At 42.8% G+C, this 27,313-nt stretch overlaps 2 protein-coding genes across 3 annotated transcripts; both read right to left on the bottom strand.

The window, feature by feature from the left end:
* Window positions 1–856: 856 nt before the first annotated feature.
* LOC125294720 (calcium-activated potassium channel subunit alpha-1-like) lies at window positions 857–16,742 on the bottom strand. Its single transcript, XM_048243676.1, has 27 exons — window positions 16,379–16,742; window positions 16,101–16,190; window positions 15,898–15,959; window positions 15,729–15,819; window positions 15,491–15,602; window positions 14,953–15,028; window positions 14,780–14,855; window positions 13,964–14,134; window positions 13,693–13,781; window positions 13,433–13,543; window positions 13,104–13,209; window positions 11,325–11,407; window positions 11,150–11,219; window positions 9,936–10,091; window positions 9,507–9,616; window positions 9,220–9,288; window positions 9,018–9,104; window positions 8,693–8,769; window positions 8,439–8,499; window positions 6,306–6,423; window positions 5,371–5,595; window positions 4,866–5,085; window positions 3,439–3,510; window positions 3,092–3,222; window positions 2,544–2,739; window positions 1,642–1,745; window positions 857–1,090 (listed from the first exon to the last, which is right to left on the bottom strand). The coding sequence occupies exons 1-25, from the start codon at window positions 16,583–16,585 to the stop codon at window positions 2,629–2,631; spliced, it is 2,781 nt and encodes a 926-aa protein (XP_048099633.1). The 5' UTR covers window positions 16,586–16,742; the 3' UTR covers window positions 857–1,090; window positions 1,642–1,745; window positions 2,544–2,628.
* Window positions 16,743–17,438: 696 nt separating this feature from the next.
* On the bottom strand, window positions 17,439–27,313 carry LOC125294915 (cytotoxic granule associated RNA binding protein TIA1-like). 2 transcript variants are annotated; one of them, XM_048243982.1, is made up of 11 exons: window positions 27,149–27,313; window positions 26,426–26,522; window positions 26,205–26,324; window positions 24,631–24,685; window positions 24,405–24,492; window positions 24,246–24,321; window positions 23,907–24,015; window positions 21,506–21,601; window positions 21,315–21,399; window positions 19,200–19,332; window positions 17,439–18,933 (listed from the first exon to the last, which is right to left on the bottom strand). In XM_048243982.1, exons 1-11 carry the CDS (start codon window positions 27,175–27,177, stop codon window positions 18,775–18,777), a joined length of 1,047 nt encoding a protein of 348 aa, XP_048099939.1. In that variant the 5' UTR covers window positions 27,178–27,313; the 3' UTR covers window positions 17,439–18,774. The 2 variants fall into 2 exon arrangements, with proteins under 2 accessions (XP_048099939.1, XP_048099940.1); XM_048243983.1 differs by having other exon boundaries at window positions 26,205–26,303; window positions 27,149–27,312.

Below are 27,313 nucleotides of genomic sequence, written 5' to 3'. Positions count from 1 at the left end.
TGTGAACGATGAGGACTGAGGGGAGGGAAAGTTTGAGTGTGTGTTCATATGGACAGGTGTGTGAGTGCATGTGTGTGTGTGTGTTTGTAAAAGGGAGGGTGGGTTTGGGATTTTGTGCAAGTGTGTGTAAATGAGTGTATGCGACAGAGAGTTTATTTCTCTCACTCTGTGTGTGTGTGTGTGTGTGTGTGTGTAAGGGAGACAGCTCTGGCTCAAAGGCAGACAGCCGCTGTCCTCTGCTGTTGGTCTCTGCAGTGGTGCTGACAGCAGGCTGATGGGGTGACACACACCTGTCAGTACTCAGCTTCCCCTTGCTGACAGACACTGACACACACACGCACGCACGCACGCACACACACACCCACATACACACACACCCACCCACACACACACACCCACACCCCCCCCCCCCCCACACACACACACCCACACACGCGCGCGTGCGCGTTAGATTACACAAACTAGCAAGCGTTATGTATACCCACTTACCTCCACTATACAAACTAACAAATAACCATGGACAAGACTTTCAATCCCCCACAAAGCCTCACATGATTGACTTGAACCTGTCCGATGTGCCTATTAATGTCATATCTCACAATCCCTACTGTTGTACAGTTGTAGACATGTAGTAGCATGGACCTTTTTCTGGGGCAACTTTTTCACCACACAAATACTATTTTACAACCAATAATGTAATGGTTATGAACCACTGTACTTGCTACATCAGGTAATATGCACACACACAAAAAAACATAAATATAAACACACCATTCCAAGTGTCCTGGAATTGTGTTAGTTCACGTGTATTTTCGAAGTAAAATCAGCAAACTAAATAGGAAGTATTTTGCTTGCAGCTCTTTTTTTATTTGCAACGTAATTTAGTAGGGCAGTAGTCTCTCTTCCAAACCTCTGTAGAGGTCACATGCTGTGGTCTACAGTCCACTCTGACCTCGTCCACCCGAGGGTCTAGATGGGACTTTGGGATCTCCGCCGCGTAAGCTTGTGGCTCTGGTGGAAGGGTACTGAGCAGAAGACCTTATCTGCAGGATCCAGGACAAGGTCCCCTGGGGGGGTCGTGATCACAAACCTGATGGGGGGTGGGGGGCAGTTTAGCTAGCAACTCTAGCTACATCAATGACTGTAGAATGCATCCTTTTCTATGTATTCTATTGTCCCTGAGCTGAACAGTTTCCAAAAGATGAAATGAGACTACAAGACACAAGACATGATCTAGTGAAGATGTAATAGAATGTGCATAGGGGGGCATGTATGGATGGGCTTCAAGGGGAGAAGGGACTCTGATTCTGAAGCAGACCCTGAGCTGGCACAGACGTAACATGGCAGCTCAGGGCTCAGTCTGCCACTGACTTACCTACATTTACATTTACATCTATTCATTTAGCAGATGCTTCTATTCAGAGCAATTTAAATGACAATTACATTACAGGGTCCTGGAGCAACTTGGGGTTAAGTGCCTCGCTCAAGGTCACAACGGTAGAAACCGTGAATTGAACCCACAACTTTTCAGACTACTGCGTGCTTGCCCAGCTCCTTAACACACTACACTACCACTACCCCTGCTAGGGTGAGGGGGTACTGAAACACTTGATTGAATAGTGTGGGAAACCTCAGGCGTACCTCTTCATAAAAGGGTTGGGAGGATCCAGCAGCCGGTAGAGCCCAAAGCACAGGATCTCCAGTGAGTCCAAAGCCTGGACGAACAAATCTTTGTATTTGAGGCACTGGAATGAAGAACAAAAACAAATCAATGTCATATATAAACAAAGTCATAGCAAGACTAAAGTGCTTAATTCAAGGCACAAGATTTGCTGAATGACTGAATGTGACATTTACAATGAACATTTACAATGCTGTCTAAACAATTACATTGGAATTGGATACAATTGCAGTAAAGGTGGTTGTAAACTGTGGCCTATAAATGTTTCAGCGAACAGTTAACACTGAAATGTATATATGTAATGGAACTGAGTATACTAATAAAACTATAATTGCAATCCAACTCCATGTGTGTTTTTATGGCAACTGTGCAATGATATTGTTCAGCAAACATGCAACAATACTACTACTACTACATTCAAGAAAATCAGGGTGATGTGTTTTTCAAGAGCCAGCCTGCTGGTGCTGTATGCGAGTTTTGTTATGACCAAAAATGGTACTAAGCTACTAAGGAGCTCATCCAACAGATTCAGTCCTACTGGACTGGTGGAGAGTGTCACTGAAATGTTTAATATAGTTATAGCATTCACAAGGGCAGCTTCAGTGGGGTAACTGTTGCATATTTTTTTAAAGTATTTTACTCACCCAGAGAGCTTACTCCACATAATGTTTATTCTTACAGGAGACAAGAATAAAGACCCGTAGCCCTCTACACCCTCCAACCCTGCATGTAGCACTCTACAGACCTCCCTCACTGCAGTTAAATCAGTAGTAGTACTCTTACTAGCATCTGTGTATCACTAGTAGCAGTATCTGTGCATTGTGTGCATTCTACAGGCCTAGAGAAGAGTGCGGTGCCCTACACGCAGGCGGCACAGGGGTTCGTCATCCAGCTGCAGCTGTGCCAGTTTGGAGCGTTGGCGCAGCATATTCAGTCGCGGGCTCATATCAGCCCTCGCGCAAATGGTTGTCCTCTGCCAGCTGGGCCTCCAGGGCGGGCGTGTCTCCGCCCGTCACCAGCGTGTTGATCAGGTTGGACACGTTGGCATTGAAGTATGTCTGTGAGAAATGAGGAGGAGGGATGCAGTGTTGTTGTTTTTTTTTTTTTAAAAAAAAAATATAATATTTTAAATATATATATTTTACATATACAACTTTATGTAATTTATTTATTTAATTTATTCTCAAAAAACAAATGTGTTCAGCAGGTAGTTTAGATTGCATACCGGTAATAATGAATGTATGAACAGGTATCCCTAAGTCTCAGCTATGTTCTATGTGAGTCACAGGGACAGTAAAAACTGAACTATGGGCACAGGCTTAGAGGCAACAAGAAGAATGATAAATGAGTGGAGTGGAGGAAAGGAGAGAAAGAGAGAGGAGAGTGAGAGGAGAGGCAGAGGGTACATACAGCCGCCATGAGAGAGTCCAGCAGGTCCATGGAGAACACTGAGCCGACAGCAAACGCCTGTGTCAAAGTCATACCGGGGCAGCTCTTTAGCTCTTCCACATCACTCACAAACTGGACGTTGGAGGTGTTCACTGTGGAGAGACAAGGGAGAAAGGGGTTAGCTGTGGCTGGGAGCTGAGAGAAACACAGGCACGGGCTTGAAACTAAATCTACAGCTTCACAGGCTCTGTGTATAAATGCATTATACATAACCAGAGCTCAAGGTCAGTCTTTCATCTAGGGCATCAATAATCCCATGTTTTTGTGGTACAAAATGTAGGTGGTGTAGCGGATCAAAAGCGTAGTACCGAGCTCCACCAGCAGAGGAACTGTGGTTCCTTTCTTTGGAGGAGGTGGCGAGGCTTCTAGTAGCCGAGGTCCTGCAATGTATCAGAGAACACACATAAAAACTACAAATACAAGAACATTAACGTACATGGATATGTAATAATATTGCACCATACTAATTGTGTAAAGTTAATGACTACCGTTTTTCAGCTAAAACATAAACTTCAATTCTACAAACAGTGATATGCAACCCCATGCTCCATTAATATTTAATTTCCCAAGTCTATTAATCAAAATACACGTCTCCCTCAGTCATCTTCCTTCTTCCTCGCAGGCTGCTGCCCGGTCGCTGTCGCTCTTAGCAGACAGACAGCGTGTCTTAATTATGGATTTATTGTATCATTAGCACATTTCGGCTGCTGGCGGCACATTGAGCCTGTCAAGGTTAATTACTGTAAAGTGTTTATTTTCTGTCAGCCCATTCGACAGGCTGTCGCACGAGCGGTTAGCTCACACACGGCGTGGGCACGCCGGTGTGGAATCCCACGGGCTAGCTCCGCTACAATCGCCAGCCCGCACGTCTTCTTTCCGCTCTTCTTTCCAGTGTCTCAAAGCTTCCAAAATCCCACCGTGTCACCTCAACTGCACTTTCGTAAACCACCACACCGTGACACTCTCCACCACACATGCAGCGGTAACAGCTGTCCCACCCAAACAGTACTGGTTACCATGCCCACCGAAATACAGCGTGTTGCACTGGGGTGAGGTGGACCTGGGAACTTCATTTGGCCAACTCAGAAAAACGTACATACAAGTGCATAACTTACTTCTAACAATTTTGACGACGCTGAATTAAAATGCTTAAAATGGCCTTAGGAGGGCCATTAACAAATCACATAACAATACATCCAGCTAGCCACAATCTGGAATCTGCATGACATTGTGTCCTCTACAGTGCTACACTCATACTTTAGTTTTACTATAGTGGCCATGCCATAACGCAGCAATGCTTCCTCAAAAATACCTGACACACAAGTTCAGCACACGCTCTTAAAATATCCTCTCACACTCCCTCTCATCCTCTCAAAATGACACACACCAGCCCACGAATATCTTGGCATTGGCCGAGAGAGACCCACCCAGGGATGGATTACTGCACGAGCCTACCGGGCCCAGGCCCAGGGGCCCAAGGGGTCAGGGCGCCCTGAAGCCCAAGCCTTTGCATGGAATCATTGCCTCAATATCAACACATCAGGATGTAGGCTATGAATCTGATTGAATTTAGTATTGACCATCCCCAAAATGCACCAGAATACAGAAAATTTAGGGGGAGGACCCCCCAACCCCCCCCCACCCACACACACACACATATGCGACAATTAGTCGGGGGACCTTAACAAATCTGGGCCCAGGGGCCCGAAAGTTCATAATCCGTCCCTGGACCCACCTGGGAAGCCATAGCTGCTGCGGCGGCCGTGTAGGCCCTGGGGCCGGGTGGGCTCACGGGTGAAGCGTGTGTGGAAGAGGTTGACGCAGGACAGGATGGTCTCCTTGTCCTGCATGGATGACTCGAGGTGGTTGGGGTTGCTGAAGGTGCTGAGGACCACACACATGGCACAGGTCTCCACCCGCACCGCCCGCAGGTCGGCCGTGCACAGAGGTGAGCCCTGCCAGCGCCCACAGGGAGAGAGTGGGGGCAGAGGAGAGAGAGAGAGAGAGGGGAGGGAGAGAAAGCGAGGGAGAGAAAGCGAGGGAGAGAGCGGTGGAGGGTTGGATTAATGGAAAGTGGGAGAGAAACAAGTGGAACATAAAAGAGTGAAGGGCAAGAGGAAAGGAAATGGAGTGGGAGTAGAAGAGAAGGCAAGAAGAAGGTTACAGACACACACACACACACACACACACACACACACACACACTCTCACACACCAATAAACACAAACACACACACTCACAGGTAGGAAGTAGATATTGGGAAAGTACTGGATGTTGGGCCACTCCCTTCTGAAGTAGTTGGGGTCTCCAAGAAATACAACGGTCTTGAGTTCAGGGGTGGTGAGGCTGCTGGCCCTAAGCGGCATCATGAAGTCGCCCAGCCCCAGCAGGTTGGACTTCTCGTCCCCAAACAGACACACCACCACATGCTGCCACAGGGGCAGCACCGACGCCCTCTCTCTGGTCTGGGGAGGGTCAACCATGTGCAGGATGGTAAGTAGACATACCGTGTGCACACCAAGCACACACACACACACACACACACACAAGACACAAACACATGTAGATACACACCTGCACGCACACACATGTGTACATGTACACACACACTACACACACACACACACACTACACACACACACACACACTGACATACAGCAGCTTAATAAGCAGAAACATAAGCACACACTCAACTAATCAGTGATAACAAGATCAATAGGAACACATTGATGTTTAAACACATACTTTCTGTACGGCTTGTCAAGTTTGGTTTTCCATATGGGATCGAACAAAAAGTTGCCAAGTAAAAATGTACATTTTTGGTAAAAATCTAAACATCTGCTGAACCAAAATTACGATTTTCATAAATTAACAGATACAGCTCTGGACAAAATGAAGAACTGACCTCCACGGTTCATACCTTCTGTTGCTAACCTCATTGTGACATTACTGCAATGAGTTAGGCTATTTATTGCAGTAGTATTGTTATATTCAAATGTGCAGTGGTCTCTTAATTTTAAATATGACTGTCAACTCAAATGTCACTCAGCAACCATTAGATATCATCAGAAAAATGTGCAGTGGTCTCTAAAATTTTTCCAGAGCTGTATATGTTGAACAATGCAGAACTTGATGCTAAATGTTTAATGACTGTGGCCTGTGCGGGTATGTTTACCAGTGAAACGTCCTCTAGTGAGATGGGGTTGCACCAGTGGAACATCCCAGTGGAGTCCAGCATCACCTCTTCACTCTCCAAAGGCTCCGAGACATACTCACCGTCCTCCTGTTCCAGGCTTGGCAAGAAAAACAAAAAAATCACAAACAGGCTTTTAACCACAGTGCTGAAGCAGTGGGGCTGTGTCACCCAAACCAGCTTGTGTAGTGTGGAGGATTCAAGACAGGAGGCCTGTACCCTTTCATTGTTTATATTTATATTTATATGTATTCATATTTGTCTTCTATATTTTAAACCGACTCCCCTCTGTGTTTTATGCATAATTATTTATTTTACGACTTTTATTGTTTTATTTACAACTTTTACTGTTTTTTTTTTTTTTTTTGTTTTATATGTTTTCTATTTTTCTTTTTAACCTTTTAAATTATTATTTAAACTGTATTTTGTATTTTAATTATGTATTTTATGACTTTTATGATGTGTGTTATAACTTTTTATTTATCTTTTAACATTTTAAACTTAATTTATTGATCTATTTCTTTTTTATTGTTTATGTTGTCCTTCCTGCTTTTACTTACTACTGCTTGTTACCCTCTACTCTCCGATGGTGTAAAGCACATTGAATTGCCTTCATGTGTGAAATATGTCATTTAAATAAACGTGCCTTGCCTTGCCTTGTCTAGTGCACAACTACAAAAATGTCTGTGTCCACAGATAATACCAGTATGATGGATTGCGAAGAGAGGAATATGAAATGTTGCCCAGCAAGACAGAACAAATCGGACATCCAAAATAAACAAAATGTGGGGAACAATAAACAAAAAAGTAGGAGTTTACAAGAAGTTGATCCATTTCATAACACTGGCAGAGGAGCTCAGCTTTGTGACCCAAAATAACTTGTGTAAACATCATCCCAGCTGTCACACAAACAACGGCACAGTTGTAAACATTAGAAGTCAAAGACAGAGTATGCCAGTAGACGACTGACAGGCTGACATCTAACATTAGCTTGTAGACAGCATGCAGTGCTTGGAAAAGTGTCAGAGAGGACTAAAGACTGAAAACTGAGGCAGAAACAGAAACCAAAATGAGAGACAGAGACACAGGGAAAGAGCAGTGAAAGTTGAGACAGTGCGCTGAGAGGCCGTGGACGTGGCGGCGAGGCAGGAGCAGGGTGGGACGGGACTTTGATAGATTTCACTTCTAATCTGCCCGCTAACTCATCCGCTGACGTGCCCCTCTCTCCACTGACAGCTTCTCCCAATATTAATGCCCGGTTTGCGAATGGGGACGGCTGGGGGAGCAGCACCCATTCATCAGCCTGTCAATCCAGCCTCTGCCTGCCTATCTGCCTGCCTGTCTGCCTGCCTGCCTGTCTGCCTGCCTGCCTGTCTGCCTGTCTGTCTGCCTGTCTGTCTGCCTGCCTGTCTGCCTGTCTGTCTGTCTGTCTGCCTGTCTGTCTGTCTGTCGGCCAGCTCCACACTGCTCTCGGCTGGGATCTAGCTCAGGATGACTAGTAAGTATAAGTATAAGTATATATACTCTTTTGATCCTGTAAGGGAAATTTGGTCTCTGCATTTATCCCAATCCGTGAATTTGTGAAACACACTCAGCACACAGTTAACACACAGTGAGGTGAAGCACACACTAATCCCGGTGCAGTGAGCTGCCTGCAATAACAGCGGCGTACGGGGAGCTGTGAGAGGTTAGGTGCCTTGCTCAAGGGCACTTCAGCCTACTGGTCAGGGTTCGAACCAGCAACCCTCCGGTTACAAGTCCGAAGCGCTAACCAGTAGGCCACGGCTGCCCAATGACTATGACAGGATGCCATTGACAATGACTATGACAGGATGTCATTGTCCATAATGCATCCACATGCATTATGTGCATACATGCATGTGGATGCATGTATGCTGTTGATGTGGAAGGGTAATAATCCTGTCCTATCCACCAAGAGTAATAATGCAATTTCAGAACTGCCATGACTCTTCTTCACCCCTCCCTTTGATACACTACAAACACACCCACAAACAAACATTTTAAGCAACTTTATAAGAGTCTAAATGGAAATATATCAGTCCTGGCTAATTTTATAATGCCTAGTTGCTTGTTTGGTCTGCCCTCAGGACTTACCAGGGGAGAACTCCCAATGATGGCTGTCTAATGCTCAGGAGTGAAGATGAGGATATGGAAACTGGTGAAAATCCATTAGTTTATGAAAGACATAAATCAACAGCAGATTGTGTGCTCAAGCACAAAACAATAGGCAATAGTAAAAGGCTTTCTAAAAGCTATAATCACAACAGCAGGTTCTGTCTAAAGATTGGGGAAAGTGTTCTGAGTTTGCCACCTAGTGGTTGAAAAGTGTACATGAGCAAGGGCATTACCATCCACACACTTGCATGGTTTCATTCTGGAGATATCATCAATGTCACTGTGGCAAATGCAACAATAAAAACTGGCTCTATAATAGGAAAAATACAAACATACAGAGTCAGTCTGAATAAATGCATACATATTCCATGTGCCATAATTGATTAAATGTACCATAATATGTGACAAAGTTTATGCTCACTTTCTCACTCACATAATACAAACATGCACGATCAGACACTCACACACACACACAAACACACACACACACACACACACACACACACACACACAAATGTCTACTCACATACGGACACACAAGCGGGAAGGAAGCCGTACCTACGTGCGTCTGCTGCATCGCTTGCAATGAGGAAGCCCAGGGTCTTGTGCTTAATCTTGATATGGCTCGGGGGATTCACTAAAACACTGACAAAAAAGACCAATATTGACATTCAACATGATTATATCAAGAAAAAATAAGTGTAGGGTATGTAACCAAAAACATCAAATGATTTTGTGAAATAATTGAATTGACATTCACCAGAACTCCTCCTCCCCGCTTTGATACTCTATCCCAATCAGAATCATTTGCAGCTTCAGGAAACACAATCTGTGGAGTGAGAAGAACTATGAAACAGAGGGGCCCTGGCAACTCTGTTCTCAGGTCAGTCACTTAAAGGAGAGCTCCAGATATCTTTCACGCAGATGCCTGTTTCTCGAGGAAAGCGAGTACTGTCGGTAAAGAAAATCGTTGCTACCTATCTCGAGTTGCTGCAGCCAACAGCTACAATAGCCAGCTACTTTAAAATCAACTAAACTAACACTTACTTGCAGGCTTCTGCAAATGAGAGACCTGTGAAAGTGCTGGAGAGGTATTCAGTGTAAATCTCCATGTACATGCCCTCTTTATAAAGCTTCCGCCAAGAATGATCTTCTTTCTGAAAAAGCAAGAACGTCAGGGTGAGACACACTGCAATGTAGTAATATGTCACACATGATTTCAGAATAATTTCCAAAGCAAGTTTACAGCCTTCAAATCAACAGCTGGTGAAATATTGTGAGCCCACTGTGGTAGCCTCATTGTCAAAAATGCTAAACATGCAATCCTACATTTAAAGTCAGCACTAGATTTTTTGGGGCCTTTGAAAGGCCAGGAACTTTGTTTTAATTGTATCTGTGACTGTGTAGATGTGTAGAATCACATTACAAGATGTCATTTTGCCTCCAAGGTTGTTCCTCAGGACAGTGTCCACTGACCTCCACTGAGCCCTCCATGCTGAAGAGGTTGGACAGGAGCGTGGAGATTCCTGGCACCAGGCAGCTCTGAGCCATGAAGCCCAGCTTGAGCTCGGACAGGCAGATGACGTCGTCGCCCAGGCTCCACTCCCAGTTGGACACATTCTGCAGGTAAGCCTGGTGATGTGAGGGTGCCAAAGTGAGAAGAGATATGGTGTGGAGATGTGAGGAAAATGTGTGGAGATGTGTGGAGATGTTGAAGGTGTGTAGAGGTGTTGGAGGTGTGTGAAGATGTGTGGAAATGTTGGAGATTGCTGGAGATGTGTGGAGGAGTTTGAGATTTGTGGAGATTTTGGAGGTGTGTATAGAGATGTATGGAAGTGTGTGGAGATGTTGAAGCTGTGTGGAGGTGTTGAAGGTGTAAGAAGGTGTTTGGAGACGTGTGGAGATGTTGAAGGTGTGTGGAGGTTGTTACGGCCGTCTGTCTTAGTGTGTTTTGGCCGTCTGCCTGTGTTTTGCCTTTGCCCTTGTTTAGGTCCCACCTACTGCTGATTGCCGGAAAGGGAGTTCCTAATTGGGGTTGATTGGACAGCCCTTAAAAGACCCAAGATGGCATTAGTTCAGTGCCTTTGAGCCCGCCAGCATCCACTGTTGTGTGAGAGCCGTGGATGGCTGTGTGTATTTTTTTATGTTGTGTATTGTAATGAGCTGTTGTCATGCTGTGTGATCTTTACCTGCTCATTTTTAGATTACTACAGTAGTGTGTGCCGAGTGCGGCAATTACTCTCAGTGGAGAGAGTGGCTACGATGTAGCAAAATACTGGCCTAGTGTGGCCAGGGTGTGCTGGATTCGGCAAAACTACCCCCAGTAGGGTTAGTGTTTGTATGTTTATGTGTTTGTTACTATTTGGTTTAGGCCTAGCCGTCTTCATACTTTTGGTGTGATTGTCTGTTTGAACTTTTATTTTGATTTATCAATAAACCGGTCATCTCAACCATTTACGTCCTTGTGTTTTATTATTTTCCTTTTATTTAAGTTAACTAGTTACGCAGCCATATGCCCCTAGGCATTTTAACATCCAGGCGTAACAAGGTGTTGAAGGTGTAAGAAGGTGTGTGGAGATGTTGGAGGAGTGTGGAGGTGTCTAGAGCTGTTGGAGCTGTAGAAGGTGTGGAGATGAGACCTGTGAGATGGGTACTATGCTCATAGTTTGACTGCTGTATGCTAATCCCACCTTGCTGTTGTGTTTCAACATCTGCACAATGACTCTGGTGTTGGGGCAGTACTGCTTAATGGAGATCACCCTGGTGTCAAAATTGATATGTGATTACACACGTCAATTTACAGATAACACTAATTAAATAATATGTCAGGGAACGAGAGAAGGAATAAGAAAGAAAATATTTTACCTCATGAGATTGGTGACATCCTCATTGTGTGGGTCTGTTGTAGTTCTATCACATAGAATCAAGCAAGCACTTGCTTTATTCAGCTGAACAAGAAAACAAATGGAAATGGGCAAATGAAAACACAAATGGCAGTCAGTTACAGTATCTCACAAAAGTGAGTTCAGCCCTCATATTTTTGTAAATATTTGTATTATGTCTTTTCATGGGACAACACTGAAAAAATGACACCTTGCTACAATGTAAAGTAGTCAGTGTACAGCTTGTATAACAGTGTAAATTTGCTGTCCCCTCAAAATAGCTCAAAACACAGCCATTCATGTCTAAACCGCTGGCAACAAACAACAAAAGTGAGTACACCCCTTAGCGAAAATGTCCAAATTGGGCCAAATTAGCCCTCCCCGGTGTGACTCATTAGTGTTACAAGGTCTCAGGTGTGAATGGGGAGCAGGTGTGTTAAATTTGGTGTTATCGCTCTCACACTTTCTCATACTGGTCACTGGAAGTTCAACATGGCACCTCATGGCAAAGAACTCTCTGAGGATCTGAAAAAAAGAATTGTTGCTCTACATGAAGATGGCCTACGGTGCTATAAGAAAATTGTCAACACCCTGAAACTGAGCTGCAGCACGGTGGCCAAGACCATACAGTGGTTTTACAGGACAGGTTCCAGTCAGAACAGGCCTCGCCATGGTCGACCAAAGAAGTTGAGTGCATGTGCTCATATCCAGTCATATCCAGAGGTTGTCTTTGGAAAATAGATGTATGAGTGCTGCCAGCATTGCTGCAGAGGTTGAAGGGGTGGGGGTCAGCCTGTCAGTGCTCAGATTGCACAACACTGCATCAAATTGGACTGTATGGCTGTCTTCCCAGACTAAGGGCATGGATCACTGGAACCAAGTCCTGTGGTCTGATGAGACCAAGATACACTTATTTGTTTCAGATGGTGTCGAACGTGTGTGCCGCAACCAGGTGAGGAGTACAAAGACAAGTGTGTCTTGCCTACAGTCAAGCATGGTGGTGGGAGTGTCATGGTCTGGAGCTGCATGACTGCTGCTGGCACTGGGTAGCTACAGTTCATTGAGGGAACCATGAATGCCAACATGTACTGTGACATACTGAAGCAGAGCATGATTCCCTCCCTTCAGAAACTGGGCCGCAGGGCAGTATTCCAACATGATAACAACCCCAAACACACCTCCAAGATGACCACTGCCTTGCTGAAGAAGATGAGGGTAAAGGTGATGGACTGGCCAAGCATGTCTCCAGATCTAAACCCTATTGAGCATCTGTGGGGCATCCTCAAACAGAAGGTGAATGAGCGCAAGGTCTCTATCCTCCACCAACTCTGTTATGTCGTCATGGAGGAGTGGAAGAGGATTCCAGTGCCAACCTGTGAAGCTCTGGTGAACTCCATGCCCAAGAGGATTAAGGCAGCGCTGGAAAATAATGGTGGCCACACAAAATATTGACACTTTGGGCACAATTTGGACATTTTCACTTAGGGTGTTCTCACTTTAGTTGCCAGCGGTTTAGACATTAAACACTGTGAGTTATTTTGAGGGGACAGCAAATGTACGGTTATACACTCTGTACACTCACTACTTTACATTGTATCAAAGTGTCAATTCTTCAGTATTGTCCCATGAAATGATATAATAAAATATTTGCAGAAATGTGAGGGGTGTACTCACTTTTCTGAGATACCGTATATGTATACGTATATATTTTCATACAGTATGTAAGCACAGTATATTCATGCGTGCGTGCAGGGCCCATTACCATCACTCTCTCCTGGTCTTTCTGCTTTAAAACAGAGCCTTGGAAGAAGGCAACATGCATGAACCACCTGTTGAAGAAAGCCTCCAATTCTTGGTCAGGGCAAAAGCTGGAAAAAAGGCAAATGTAAAAGAGAAAGCATGTAAAACAGTGAGTTACGGAAGTTCTATAGATAAATGACCAATTTGAGTTCTGAAAAGCACTTTGAGGCATGTGATCCACTGGTAGTGGTGTATGTGAAATACATTGATGAATATATTTAATTTAATTACCTTTAACAATAACATGTTTAATATAAATTTCTTATTCCATCATAACGCTGTCATACTCACTTCCCCAAGAAAATCACCCGGATATTAACGTCTCCCCTGTCCTCATGGAGAAACTCTCTCATGAATGCTGAGACACTAGCCAGAGTGATGTGGCCACACACCACTACATGCCTAATGCAAATACAATACACCATTAGACTCCGCACCACCATGAAATAACTCTTCTAATCATTCCAAATGTATATACTGTATATCTCATTTGAATCTGTGTATTGATACACTGTGTGGTGTATCATGCTGTATGATGTGGCGAGCCGTACAGTCTTCCTTCATCTTTATATCTCCCACCGAATCTCTCCCTGTTTATTACGATCTCAACAACTTCTGGGACGAAGGTAGCAAACAAGCCCTATAGAGAGTGTGTGTGAGGGGGGGAGGGTAGATGGTCAGTAACACTCCAGTAGTACAGAAATTTATCTGAGTTGGGTAAGACAAGAGAGTGATGTTTGCATGTGTGTGTGTGTTTGTGTTTGTGTGTGTGTGTGTGTGTGTGTGTGTGTGTGTGTGTGTGTGTGTGTGTGTGTGTTTTACCAGGCCAATTGCAATGAAGACTGTGACATAAAGGCGACCCAGCACAGTGTTCATGTTCACATCGCCATAACCCACTGATGACATGGTGACAACCAGGAAGTAGATGCAGTTGAAGTAGCTGAGAGGTGCCTTATTACGAAAATCCAGCCAGGGGTCACCTGAGCTCTCAAACTGTCATGAGACATGCAATGAAAGACAAATAGCAAAGATTATGGACAACTGCACAACTGGTGTCTGTTACATAAAGTATAGATGACTAGGCAAATGTGTACATTCAAGTACAAATTAAATGCCAGTTTTCTTTGACATAGACCTCAAGTAAACATCTGAATCCTTCTTTAAGAAATAACCAATACTTTTTCATGATTACTCTGCTTTTGTCCTCTCTGATCCATGCTTGCAAATATCAGCTCTGAGGTGTTATTATTAAGGATAAAGAGTGACTGAAGAATTGTGCAAAGGAGTTTCACACACAGACATTAGAGGTTCGTAATTATGCAAGCAATATCTGTAAGCTGTTAATAGATGTTTACCGTTATGTCAAAACAGCTAATCCAGTAGTTTAAATGTTTTAGAAAAAGGGCGTAAAAACAATGACATGGTTAACACATTTGCAAGCGATGACATCTGCTCTGATCAGAAAGTGAAGATAAAGATCAAGTGGATCCCAGTTTCATTAAGTGCATCTTACCAATCGAGAAACACTGTAACTACCACAGTGCATCTTTTGTCTGTCCAAAATGACACTAGTTTAAATCCATTTGAATTGCATTTGCAATTCCGAGGAGTTAAACGTGCTACTGCTTGATGACATACCAGATGGATGAGCCCAGCAGAGGTGAGGAGAGTTCCTACGATAATGCCAATAAGGCGGGACAGCTTTAGAGATGTGCTGTTAAATAAAGAAGAGAGAAAGTGGTGGTTACACATGTGTGAGGTGAGGAAATTTAAATCTAGTTCTGATCTCTGGCTTGTGCTCACACACATACTTGCTCTTGAGTATGCCAAGTATTTGCAGGATCAATGGAAGCTCTAGGATGTTCAGTGCCCTGATGAATCTTAGTCCTGCAGGAGACATGAGGTGGAGGAGAATGCATGGAATGGAACAATGAAAAAGTTGAGAAAATTACCACAGGCAGGCAAAGCTAAAACTAACTAAATTATAACAAAATTATGACTTTGATATGATACTATGCCTAATTATCTTAATCGCAATACTGAAATGATACCACGGCAAAACCATCAGTAATCGAATATACCTAGACAAGAGAACCTGGAACTTTCCTTAGAAAAAAAGATAAAAAATATGGCTTTTATTAAAACCTGATTAAAATACCATTCTAAATGCATCTGTGCTAATAAAATGGATTGCAATACCTTTCTAGTATCGCTGCATTGTGCAACACTATGACTGACAGGTGTATAAACTTGGTGGCCCTGGTGGTCAGTAGCCAATAAAGAAACCATTAAAAACGTATATTGTTCACATTGTTGTTCTGGCGTTCTGCCAAAAAGACTACACCTCACCTATCCATGCTCGACGTGTGAAGAGCATGATGAAGGATGGAGGAATGGTTATGAAATCTACCAGAGTCTTCGTTTCCACCCAGAACTGAAGCAGATCCTGTGCTGCAAGAAACTGTTAGGAGAATGTACACTGGTGAACAATCAATGTCCCAGAAAACAAAATATGTTGATAAACTGTGGATTTTTTTTTTTTTTTTTTTTCAGTGCAAAAGGTGGAAGGCGTTGAGGACTCACTCACCCTGAGTCCAAAATGAAGAAGATGGATAATGTTGAAGATCAGATCTATAAGAGATGCAATGCCATGCTTCTCTATGCAATACTCAACAGGTCTGAAAGAGATGGGATGTGAGAGAAATTAGCCTACATTTCCCTCTCGGAATAACCCAGACAATGGCAAAATCACTTACTCTGGTGTTTGGAGTAGATACAGTATGAATGATCCAGTGTTGAAGCAAAAACAAATAACCATCTTGACACACCAACAGGAGACAGGTAGAGAGCAAAACATTTGATCAAAAGGAATGTATTTGAGAGCATTGCAGTAAAGCATACATTACAGTGTTTGAGGTTTATTGGTAAAACAAAAACATCAGTTGAAGCTATGACCCACCAGGATTTGTCCTGAGAGATGCTGGGCAGAAATGACCTTCACTGCCCATTCTTTCAAAGCGGAGCTCAGACTTACGTTGGTCAACATAGCCTGATATGGACATAAGGTCAGCTTCATTTATAAGATCCATACAAATATGGAGTATTGACCACTAACTACACAAACGTAGGCCCTTGCCTTATCTTTAAATGTTTTTTAGCGGTTGTGGTCTGAGAATGATTATACAAGTTAAGTACACAGGTATGCAAACACCTGAAAATTGAATCTTTATCACTCACTTTTCCCTGACGTTTCCACGTCCATTCAGGCAGTACTGTGCCAACTGTGTTGAGGCCAAAGTGGCAGCTCCTGAGGAGTAAAAGGAGCAGCAGCCCTCCCAGGAAGACAGACAGAGAGGAGCACAGGTGGACCCACCATACCCGATGACCACGGTAGACACAGTAAGGGAGGAGCAGATGTGGCTCAGGTTTGCTAAAGCCCTCCATAACGCAAACAGCTGTGGCTCCAGGTAGACACAGCAGAGGACTAAAAGCTGGTTGGTGGTGCACAGGGAAGCCTACTCTGCTTTGCTGGCAACATTTGATGCATGCAGATGTGAGGTAGGTGTATACCACGATTACAGCTCATTTACCCATACTCAGACTGGACTCAGTAGATCAGGCACAGAACATTCACGTCCATACTGTGACATCATATAACATCTGGCGTTCTATTGTTATAACATTCTACTGCAGGTATGTTGTCATGGTGTTTAATGGGCTCAAAACTGAGACACTGGCAAAACCACACTGACACTAGCTTTGATAGATTCATAGGAGACCATTGCTGATGCTTCCAGGTTAGCAAATTATTTCTGTGAAAAAGGTCGATCTGACAGCAAAAAACTTCCAACAAGTAATTTTTTCCATGCACCAGCATTTTAATCAGACAAAGCAAGAAAGTATTGATCAAAGTAGCATAGATATCTCAAAAACCAGGAATGAAACACCCCTTAAAAAAAGATTTTGTTCTGTAGGTGTCCTCAGGCACTGCCTTGACATTAAGATGGAACCTAAGTGATCGACTACTAAATAAGGCAACAAAATTAATCATGTCGTCTTTTGCTGTATTTACAAATTATGGGGAAATTTCCATTAATTACGCTATTTTACAAAAAAAACAAAGTCAGAAATAAAGACAGGATATCATTTAAAGAATGCAAAATTTCTTAATGCTAGGAATTTATCAAAACTGTACTCCTTGGAACGTTCATGTCGAGAAGTAAGAATAATCTCACTCCTTATGAGAATACTAGTATAATACCTTGAGAAAAGAAGTTAATCGGTGAACATTGCCAAATATATTCAGTTCATTTTTTAATCAAAGTAGCTGAAGGGAGAACAATTTTGAACATGTATGCTAAAAGCTCTGAAATGGTTTTGTTTGTTTATTATTTACATGACATAAATTTATAAGGGACTTCCAAAATGTGTTTATTACAACTAAATGTGTACTGTGATGCACTTAAAACATTAGTACCAGCATCTTCAATGCTTTTACAGTTATAAATAATTAAGCTACTGTGGCCATAGATGTCTTTGGTCTACTAATGTTACAGTGCAAAACAAACAGGAGAAATGTAAAACAGTTTAGCTAAAATTGCATATCTCAACTCTACGGATCAATACGGATTAGATGGTGGATAAAATTAGATGGTCTCAACAGAACTGTGGAGGGACTGAAGGAAAAAGCACAGTATCAATCTTTCACATACATGAATTTACTAATGTCTCCAATGCAGTACAACCTGATTTTTTTAGCATCTTTCATAATGTCATACACAAGTCATCATACACAACAAATGTTTCTTTATGAAAACAAAAAAGGCAAATTTCTTGTTTGTTTCTTTTAAAAACTTAACCCATGAACAAAACATAACGAAACAAAACATACCATGGGAAAAGCCAATCCTCAATTGGGACCTGAAAGATGCCAAGTCAACTCACCCCCCTGATATCTTAAGTAAATACACTAGTTTAACATAACGAGGGTACTTGTCATCTTTCAGTAAGGGGTCAAGTCAAACAAATAAATTATGTGACCATATTCTGACCATTCACTTCCTCTCTCAGAGTTATGAGTAAGTACAGGAAGAATGCAAAATGACTAAAAAAACATGACATGACTCTGCAAACAGAGAAGCGTCTGGCGCCCACACCAATCCGCCATGTCAGAGGACACTGGGACGACATTTAAAAATCAATCGGTGAGTCCCCCTCACATCTGGATCAGTCCTGGGAGTTTTTAATCTAATCAGCAGCTCATCATCAAGATGTTACCATCACTGAGCCAAAAGAAAAAAATTACACAATAATGACAAAAGAAAAAAACAACAACAAAAAAACAAAACAATAAGTAACGAGTCCGTTTCAAAAAAAGCAGCAAAGCTGCAGTGTCCCATTTACACAGCATTTTAAAGTAAAGGGGGGGAAAAAGACAGAAATGTAGGGGTCAATCTCCTTTCGTGAGAAAAATAAGGTAAATGTTAAGTATATTGTGTTTGGTGGACAATTCAGGCCTCTGCCTGTTGTGTATTTCTCGGCAGGGCTTGGGGTTGTGGTCCGGCGGGTGGTTATGGCGGGAACCCTGGTGAAGGAGGTGCCTTACCCCCTCCTTCCCTCTTTCCTCCACCATCTTACTTATAGCCTTGCTGGTTCCAGGCTGCCTGGCCATACACGCCGTAGGAGGGCATCTGCCATCCGTTGGGCACGTACTGGCCAATCTGCTGGGTGTTGCTGTACCACTGGCCCCATTGGCCATAGGGCTGGGCTGGGCTGTAGCCTACCTTGTTTTGCTGCAGGTGATGTGGGAGGAGGAAAGTAAATAAACAAATCAACAAATATTGAAAACAAATGTCACACCAAGATTGTATCAAAAAATGGCTATTTTAAGATTATTCAAAATGAATTAATTCAAGAACAGTAAGCAACAGGGATGTAAGGTGTGCTCATCACTCAAGGTAAATGGCTGGATATTGTACACTAAGTATATTGAATATTGCTGAGTACTGAGTATTGTAGACTCAGACTAAGCATGTTGGAATGGAAGAGACTGTGGTACCTGAGGCATCTGCTGCATGGGACTCATTGTGTCTGGCGTCTCTTTGCCCCAGTAGCACTTGACTGTGTGTCCCTCTACAGATGAGCCGTTCACAGAGACAATGGCGTGAGCTGCCTCTTCGTGGGTGCTGAACCTGTGGGCAGACAAGCTTGTGAGTGATCTATAGGCAAACCGGTAGCGGGAATCTCAAAGCATGCTTGTGGACTTCCACGCTTCTAATGAGAGAGATAGTTCTTGAGTGACCTAAGTGCCCTACTGTGCTGAATTTGGCAGGGAACTGAAAAACAGGCAGCTGCCCAATGAAATTAAGGCCTCATCCACATGGGAATGAATAAAATGCACTGTACTGTTATGTCCATTCTTCTTTATTGGTACATCTCCTAGGTCTAGGCTACTGATGCTGCATTCCACAAAACTCTGAAGTTCCGGAGCCAATCAGAATGTACCCTAAACTGAACAATGGGGTATACTACGAAGCACGTTAGACATATCTAGGCTATATAGAGACATATCGAAGCTACACAAAGCCTCAACTTGGGGTATAAGTGAAGTGATACTACGATAGCAGTTTTGTGATATATTTATAAAACTAGGCTTTCAGCTCAGATATGTGCGCGTTCTCGGTGTTGGCCAATCGTGAAACGTGGAGATGCACAAGACTGTTACTTCCGCATTTATGAGCAATAGCGTAATCTAGACTGCGGTCACTTTTAGTGACTAACATAAAATAAATCGATTGTCATCAGATGTTGTATGGTATGCACGTCCATAGTAGAGTGTGGCTACCCGACCCGAGCCCGACAGGACCCGACGGGCGGGTCGGGTCGGGTTCGGACAAATATTTAGAAATTGTAGTCGGGTTCGGTTCGGGTTCGGACACATGGGGGCGATATGCATTGGAAGCTACATTTAAAATAGCTTATTATGTTGGGTAACCAACAGATCTGCTTTACATGATGCAAACGTTTGTTTTTTGAGAATAAAAAAAAAGACCTAACAGCTTTCTTCCTGTGTGCAAGATTTGTTTATGTAGCCGTGACAACGCATGTGCATTTCAGGCGGCACGTCTTGGGTGACTTTAAAAAAAAGTTGTTAGCCTATCAGGAGATTTTAAGACCAAAGAAAACTAAGCAAATTAAGTCTAGGCCTACTATGTGAAGGCAGTCCTATTTGCGTTGCACAGGCTACTGTGGTAAAGACATAGGCTACCGGTAGGCTATAAGGTCATCTCGTTCAACTGAGAAGGATTTCCTGAAGTTGCCCCAATTAACGTTGATGCTGCATATGGATCAGTGACAGAGGGACTGTAGTTTCAAAGACTGTTGCAGTTCATTTCAAGACTTTTCGTCAATGGTAAGACTAGAATTCTACTTGCTTGGGCCTCTTGTTAATGTGCGCTGTGTGTGACCTGCGTGTGTGCACGCTGATTTGATTCTGTAATTTGATTCTGTAATCCAAAAAAAAAAATTGCGGGTTCGGGGTTCGGACATAAAAATTAAAAAAAATGCCTGCCGGTTAGTCCATAGTGGCATATTTGCACGCGAACTCTGTTAAAATATAAGATCCAAATATTTGGATGAGCTCCACTTGAATATATATGACAGAATCTAAAACGTGAGATAACTTCGTTTTTAAATAAATGATCGGTCAGTAGGCGGTAGTTTTACGCGATTTGAGCTATAACTTAGCACATAACCTGCTCCCAACCAGGGGTGCGTTTCCCAAAACATAGTTGCTAACTTATTTCCCATTGCCAACCAACTAAGTTGCTAACAGGTAAACAACTATGGTTTTGGGAAACGCACCCCAGGTTTGGTTGGCAGCATAAGACACCATGGTGATACAGCGACGCTAAAACAGAGCCACTTTTGTGTCACATCATACCCTGGTTTAGAGCGCAACATACCTTGCTAACTCACTAATCGAGATTCGTAGTATAGCCCACAGGCCTCTGACTTCCGATTTGTCTGGAATGCAGCTCTGGCTCGTAATTAGTTGAGTTATTTGTAGTGTCAAAACATCTACAGCTAAGTTTCATGAAAGTTGTAGATAGTGGGACACTATGGTTTGTTGTCATTAAAATGCAGTGTTGCACTGCATGACCATGTGACCTACCTTATAAAGGAGTAGCCTTTTTCAGGGAATACCCTAACCTCCATGATGTGGCCGAATGGCGAGAATGTCTGTCTCATCACATGCTCTGCAATAAAATTGACGGAACAGTCATACAATGTTCTCCAGTAATAAAGCAATGAAAGATACAGAACGTATTGCATAGCCACGAAAAAATAGCCCTGGTTACCAACCTGAGAGACCGGTGACCACTCCTCCACAATACACAGTGCAGTTGCTAGGACTGGACTGGTTCAGCACGTCATCAAAGGACAGGTGCTTTGGATTGGCTGAAAAAACAGAGGAAATTAGTTATTACACATTGCTTTACATACCATTGCATGTATTATTTAAGTTGCTGTCCTCTAAACTGTGATGAAACGTATCATTGCTTGTGTTAATATTGACTAGGGCTGCACAATTAATTGAATTTTAATCACGATCACGATTTTGGCTTCCCACAATCAAATTTGCCTGATCGAGCGATATTTCAAATGCGTGCTCTACCCATAGAACCAACCTGGCAACCCATAGAACGCTCCGCTACAAAACAAATCAAGCGCTCCTTAAACCTGTCTGACCATGTGCCTGCATACAGCCTACAAATCACAGCTGTTCCCTGCACTGCTCAGCCTGATTCACTGCTCAGTTTGGATGCACTGTGGACTAGTAGCGTTATGTTAATTTTTAGTAAGCTAGTTAGACTATACAAAAAAAAGACCATCAAAAATCAAATGTGTGGCACAGCTGCGCCGCCGCATACCCCCTCCGAGCCCTCCACCGCTGCTCGACGCACACCTCCAAAACATTCTAACCTCATGTTGAGGCGACGCAGACCACAAGGACTGTGATTGGTAGACTCTCCCTGTATGTTGATAGCGACTGCTAAAGCCTACTGTGGGGAGTAGCAACATGCTAGTTCACTTTGCAAATAAACTCAAGACATATTTTGGTTACAATGACAGGGTTATCCGTTTGTGAAGTCTATGTCAGTAAAATTTGAAATCAGCACTTCTTCGCCAGCAAGCTGTACTTTGTGGGCAGTTGTGGGAAACTTTGCTGCTAATAAAACAAACTGGCTGGCAGACACCTCACAAATAACCTCAAACTTATTTTCTGGTCACAATGACTAGTTCATTGGAATGTACGGTGTCTATTTCTCGATCATTTTTACAAAATCTAAGCAAAAAGGCCAAACAAATAAGATTCATATTTCAGCACGGCAGTCTATGGAGTTCACCATTCTGACTATACCGTTCCGGTGGTGAGCGACGCAGATACCAGAGACGCAGAACTTCGTCACGCCGGCCTTGAGGCAACGGCATAGTCATTGCATGGAGTCAACGCAGAAGCATAAATCAGCCTTAACACTGATGAAAGTCCACCGTTTGGTACTTTTCTACATGTTGCAGACTCTCAGTCTATTAAAACATCATGCCCCACCCCACTCTCTGCACCATTGTTCAAAACTGTGCAGTAGGTAGAGTGAGCCTCAGAACTGGGGGTGAGGTTATACTTTTAGAAATAAAATCAACTGAGATAACAACTTGATGTTAGAGGACTCTCAAATTATATATAGAGGTTATGTTAGGGATAATGTATTGTCCACTAGATGTTATTGGAAAATAGGTCCCGACAGGGAGAACAGGCTCCCAACGTGAAGCAGCTACTTGCCAAAACGAGGAAAGGAACATCTCACAATGTATCTTTTAAAATGTTTTTGCTACTGCTTTGTGGCTTGCGTAAAAAAAAAAAAAAAAAAAAAAACAGTTCCCCACACAAATACAACTTTAAAGTTTAAAATGTTGCACAGCAACGTATTACTGGCTGACTTTCACTTTCAATCAAGATTCATTGAGATAGTGAATAAACTACTCATGGAATGAAATGAAAGACATGAATCGGAAGCACAAAACCTGCTGCCATTGACAAGGTTCACGGAGGTGAACCGCTGGACAAACGCAAAATGACAAGGTGTTAACTAAACAATGTAGTAGGCCTAAGGTAGACAGGCTTTGAAAACCTGTAAGGTCTGTCACAGCTAACTTCAAGCACAGCTTACACGCGCAAAAATTAAAATTCAATATCAGGATCATGAGATTCATTATCTGAAAATCCTGACAGCGAACCCGATGCAAAGCCAAAAAGAGGGGGAACTTCATACATGATGTCTTTTTAAATCAATTTGTTGACCTTTATCGTTTCATGGCTTCTGCTGAGAAGTGCGCCACACACACTTAACTTGAATCAAGCATTCTTCAGAACGCAGCTGATCAACCCGTCTACTTTCACTTTCAATGAAATCCTAGTAAACGGAATACACTACAAGCGGCGTGATATTCGGAAAGATATGAAGCACAAAACCTGTCGTCATTGTCAGCTGCCTGTTATAATGATGGCCTGTGTAATGCAGAAATATAGCCTACCTCTGATTGACAGACCCCCTCCTAAAAAAAACCTCATCGGAACTATACGAAGCGTGGGTCTCATTTTCAAGTCGAAAAAAACGGAATTCTGTTTAAAAACGGAAGAATCACACCCATGAAAAAAAGCTTTTTTGCGTCTCTGCTGAATTTCTTCCATACAGATACTCACACTCAGAGGTGGCTTTGGGAGCTGGGGGCTTCCTTGTAGCCCAGTTTGTCCGAATCTGTCGGCCCCCAAGCCACTGCCCCCCCATCTGCTGAATGGCGTTCTCAGCATCCTAAACACCAACCCAGAGAATGACAGTGAACATTCACATTAAGCTCTAACTTAAGATTTTCAAAACACAAACACACAAGTATTTTATGAACAGGAAAATGTCAAGAAGTGTCAACAGAACAGGTAGACGTTCAAAAACTGGACTTCGCTCTGGTGTAGGCAGCAATAAAATAATGAGCCACAACAACAAGCCTCTACACCCATTAGACCAAATTAACAACTTCAACTTACCCATTTGTTGAAGAATGAAACAAAGCCATAGCCTTTGGACTTGCCCGTGGCCAAGTCTTTCACCACACGGGCATCCCTGCAAGAGCAAGAAACAATGTTATATCTGTAGAAACGCACACAATGATTAATCTATTTAACACTATCTTTTAAGGAACTTACGATATTTTCCCAAATGGAGCAAAAGCAGCTCTGACGTCATCTGTGGTAATTTCAGGGCTCAGGTCACCAACAAAGACATGGAAATGATCTATGAATAGAGGTGGAGAAATTCAACTGTAAGGCGAAACCATGCCGGCAAACTCACACTAGTGTAGCCTCATTCAGCTAATTTGAAATGCACTTGAACTGATGGAAAGAATAAAAGGGTAACAGAAGGGTCTCTTACTGCTCGTGTCTTTCTTCTGGCTGCTCGGCATAGAGGCCCAATTGACTTTCATTTCCTGAGAGGAGATGGAGCAGAGGAGAGACACAAAGAGAGAAACAATATTATGACGCAGACTCACTTCTAGGGCTCTGCAAAAACCACCATATCACTTTCTGTGATGTTAAGAGGCATGAGCTAATTGAATTGAACCACTGAATCACTTAATGCAATGTGGGACGAAAAAAAAAAATCCTGATCACTCAAAAACAAACAAACAAAAAAAAACAATCTGAAAAAGAAAAAAACTGAGGTCTTGGAGTGAAAAAAATAATCTACGGAGTAGAAGGTCCAAAGTGACTTACAACAGAGTGATTTTTATCAACTTGTATAACTCCTCAATTGGGCCTTCAATACCTGTTGAGGATAAAATATTTGCACTGAATATATTTTTACCACGGTGGTCACCATTCTGAAGCAGGTGTGCGAATTAAGTGCAAAGATGAGTAAGGACAAAGACAGGGCAAAAAAAAAAATTAAATACAGGCTCTCACATATAGGAGTGCACACAGGAACTCTGTGCTGCAGACTCAGTCAGGTCAGATGTCGCAAGAAGCCAAAACATTTCAGAAACTGGGAATTCACGGGTAAAACACTGATGAACCAGGACCATCTTGTGAAATTGCACATGCACAAATTCACATTCATACCTAGGTCTATCTTTCTAGAAAATGGCTTATTTGTACCAAATAAAGATACTGTCTCAATGTGTTTACTCGACTTGTTGCTCGTGCTAAACCAAATGCTTGTTTTGCAGCGCACCCTACCACACCTATGCTCAGTGGCTGCTTCTTTTTTTTTTTTTTTTTTTTAAACCTCTCCCACCAGCTTTGTGATGTAGGCCCCTCATACTCATTGCACAAAGGACACCACTGTCTCTCACTAATTTGAAATTGTGAAGTGGAACATGCAGAGGTAAAACATGGCGTTGCTTAATGGACACCACCGTCATCCAAAACTACACCAAACCACACCAAGGGCCCCAGCTCCAGCAAACAGGACCACCAAAAAACAAAGATTAAAAAAAAATACAGAAACATGCTCATCCCAACACTATAATTAAAACATCTGAATTTGAATCTGATTAATTTGGCCAAGTTAGTTAGTATACACAAGGAATTTGGTTCCAGCTGAAACTAAATGGCAATACTTTTAGAAGAAAAAGATTGATTAATCTAACTTAAGATGAGGATTTATATGTGAAGATAAGTGAAGATTCTCTTGCGCATAATGAATTACTTTCTTCAGCAGCTGCAACTACAACCATCAACCCGCTTGCCATCAAGCCTACTCAGTACAACATTAAAACAAAGGGCATGCCTGTGGTGTGCACAAGATGTCCTGAAAATCAAAACAATCCTTTTGAATCCTTCACTTCCATTTGACGCTAGGACCGAACAGGCTACTTACCTATTGGGGTGAGTTTATGCGCAAATCATGCAAATTACTGTACATTGTCCAGTTAGTAGCAAAAATACAGTTGTCCAGTATTTTTTGTCGAGAGCTTTAGGACTTGATCCTTGAAAACAACAGCTTACCTTGCCCAATATCTTACGCCCATTCATAGCGGACAGGGCGGCAGCAGCGTGATTGTGTTCGTAGAATTCCACAAAGCAGTAAGGATCATTACCTGCAGACTTGAAGGAGACAACAAGATCCTGTCAATGTGGCAAGCATAACAGATAATAAGTTAGACTTATTGTTCCTTTAAACGGACAATTACGGCATGTGGTAGTTGCCAACATTACTTAATACTTACATCGGCGATCATTTTACAGCTCTTGCAGGGGCCAATCTGAGCGAACACCTGCATGATTAAGGCCTCCGTCACGTCTCGAGATAGATTCCCCACGTACCTTGACATTGGAGAGAAAGAATTTCAGTAAAAGCTAAAACTCACCATGCCAAACTAGCTATGCTAACCTAGCTTTGTATCAAACACCAAGGCCACGTCACGAATGGCTTCGGCAATCAACACGCACTATTCCAACGAAAATCGTACATCCAGCTAACATTACAAAAATAAGCAACTTCGATAGCGTTAATACATTTGAATGGAATCACAGAGAAAGTCAACAAGAATTAGAGAGCCCTGATTAACAGTTACCTAATGGCTTATTCTTAGCGGGTAACCAACCTTAATGCATTTACTGCATGCCTATCTGAGCCGGCTAACGTTAGGCAGTTATTAGCCACAAGTTGCCACGCATGACTGGGCCGTGATTAACTTATGTGGAACTATTGTAGCAAATACTCGCATTATTTTCTTTCACCACGATCTTCTTTGGGGGCTAGATGTAATTTAACATCAAACATAATTTGTATTTAACTAGCCACGGCTAGATTACCTATGCTAGGTAGCTACCGTTAGCTAAGGAACTTCCTTCCTTATTGCTTATTTGATAGCGTTAGCGTGCACGCAGACTTAGCCTAGAAAAAAAACAGCTAACCGGCTAAATTGCAATGTTTGTATTTCACTCACAGGGTCTTCGGTTGCTCATCACACATCATCTTTGCGTTCCCCGATAGGAAGTGAGATATTCCAAGATAGATGTATCGTATGTTGCGAAGAATCAAGATACTTTCGAATTCCGAAATCCTGTCGTAATCCACCCGGTAGGGCTTCAGCTTCAACTAGCCGAAGGCA

Source organism: Alosa alosa, chromosome 5, assembly GCF_017589495.1.
Source record: "Alosa alosa isolate M-15738 ecotype Scorff River chromosome 5, AALO_Geno_1.1, whole genome shotgun sequence".
NCBI classification, from domain to species: Eukaryota; Metazoa; Chordata; class Actinopteri; order Clupeiformes; family Clupeidae; genus Alosa; species Alosa alosa.
This window is presented reverse-complemented; position numbering and strand designations above follow the sequence as displayed.

Coding starts and splice junctions, on each gene's coding strand:
- LOC125294720 (XM_048243676.1), bottom strand. CDS start 16,585: ATGGAGGGCTTTAGCAAACCTGAGCCACATCTGCTCCTCCCTTACTGT. Junction 14,135..14,779: donor CTGCTGGGCTCATCCATCTG/GTATGTCATCAA, acceptor GTCTCATGACAG/TTTGAGAGCTCAGGTGACCC. Junction 9,617..9,935: donor GCATGGAGGGCTCAGTGGAG/GTCAGTGGACAC, acceptor TTGCTTTTTCAG/AAAGAAGATCATTCTTGGCG.
- LOC125294915 (XM_048243982.1), bottom strand. CDS start 27,177: ATGATGTGTGATGAGCAACCGAAGACCCT. Junction 26,523..27,148: donor GATGAGCAACCGAAGACCCT/GTGAGTGAAATA, acceptor TCCAATGTCAAG/GTACGTGGGGAATCTATCTC. Junction 24,016..24,245: donor TTTCATTCTTCAACAAATGG/GTAAGTTGAAGT, acceptor GTTGGTGTTTAG/GATGCTGAGAACGCCATTCA.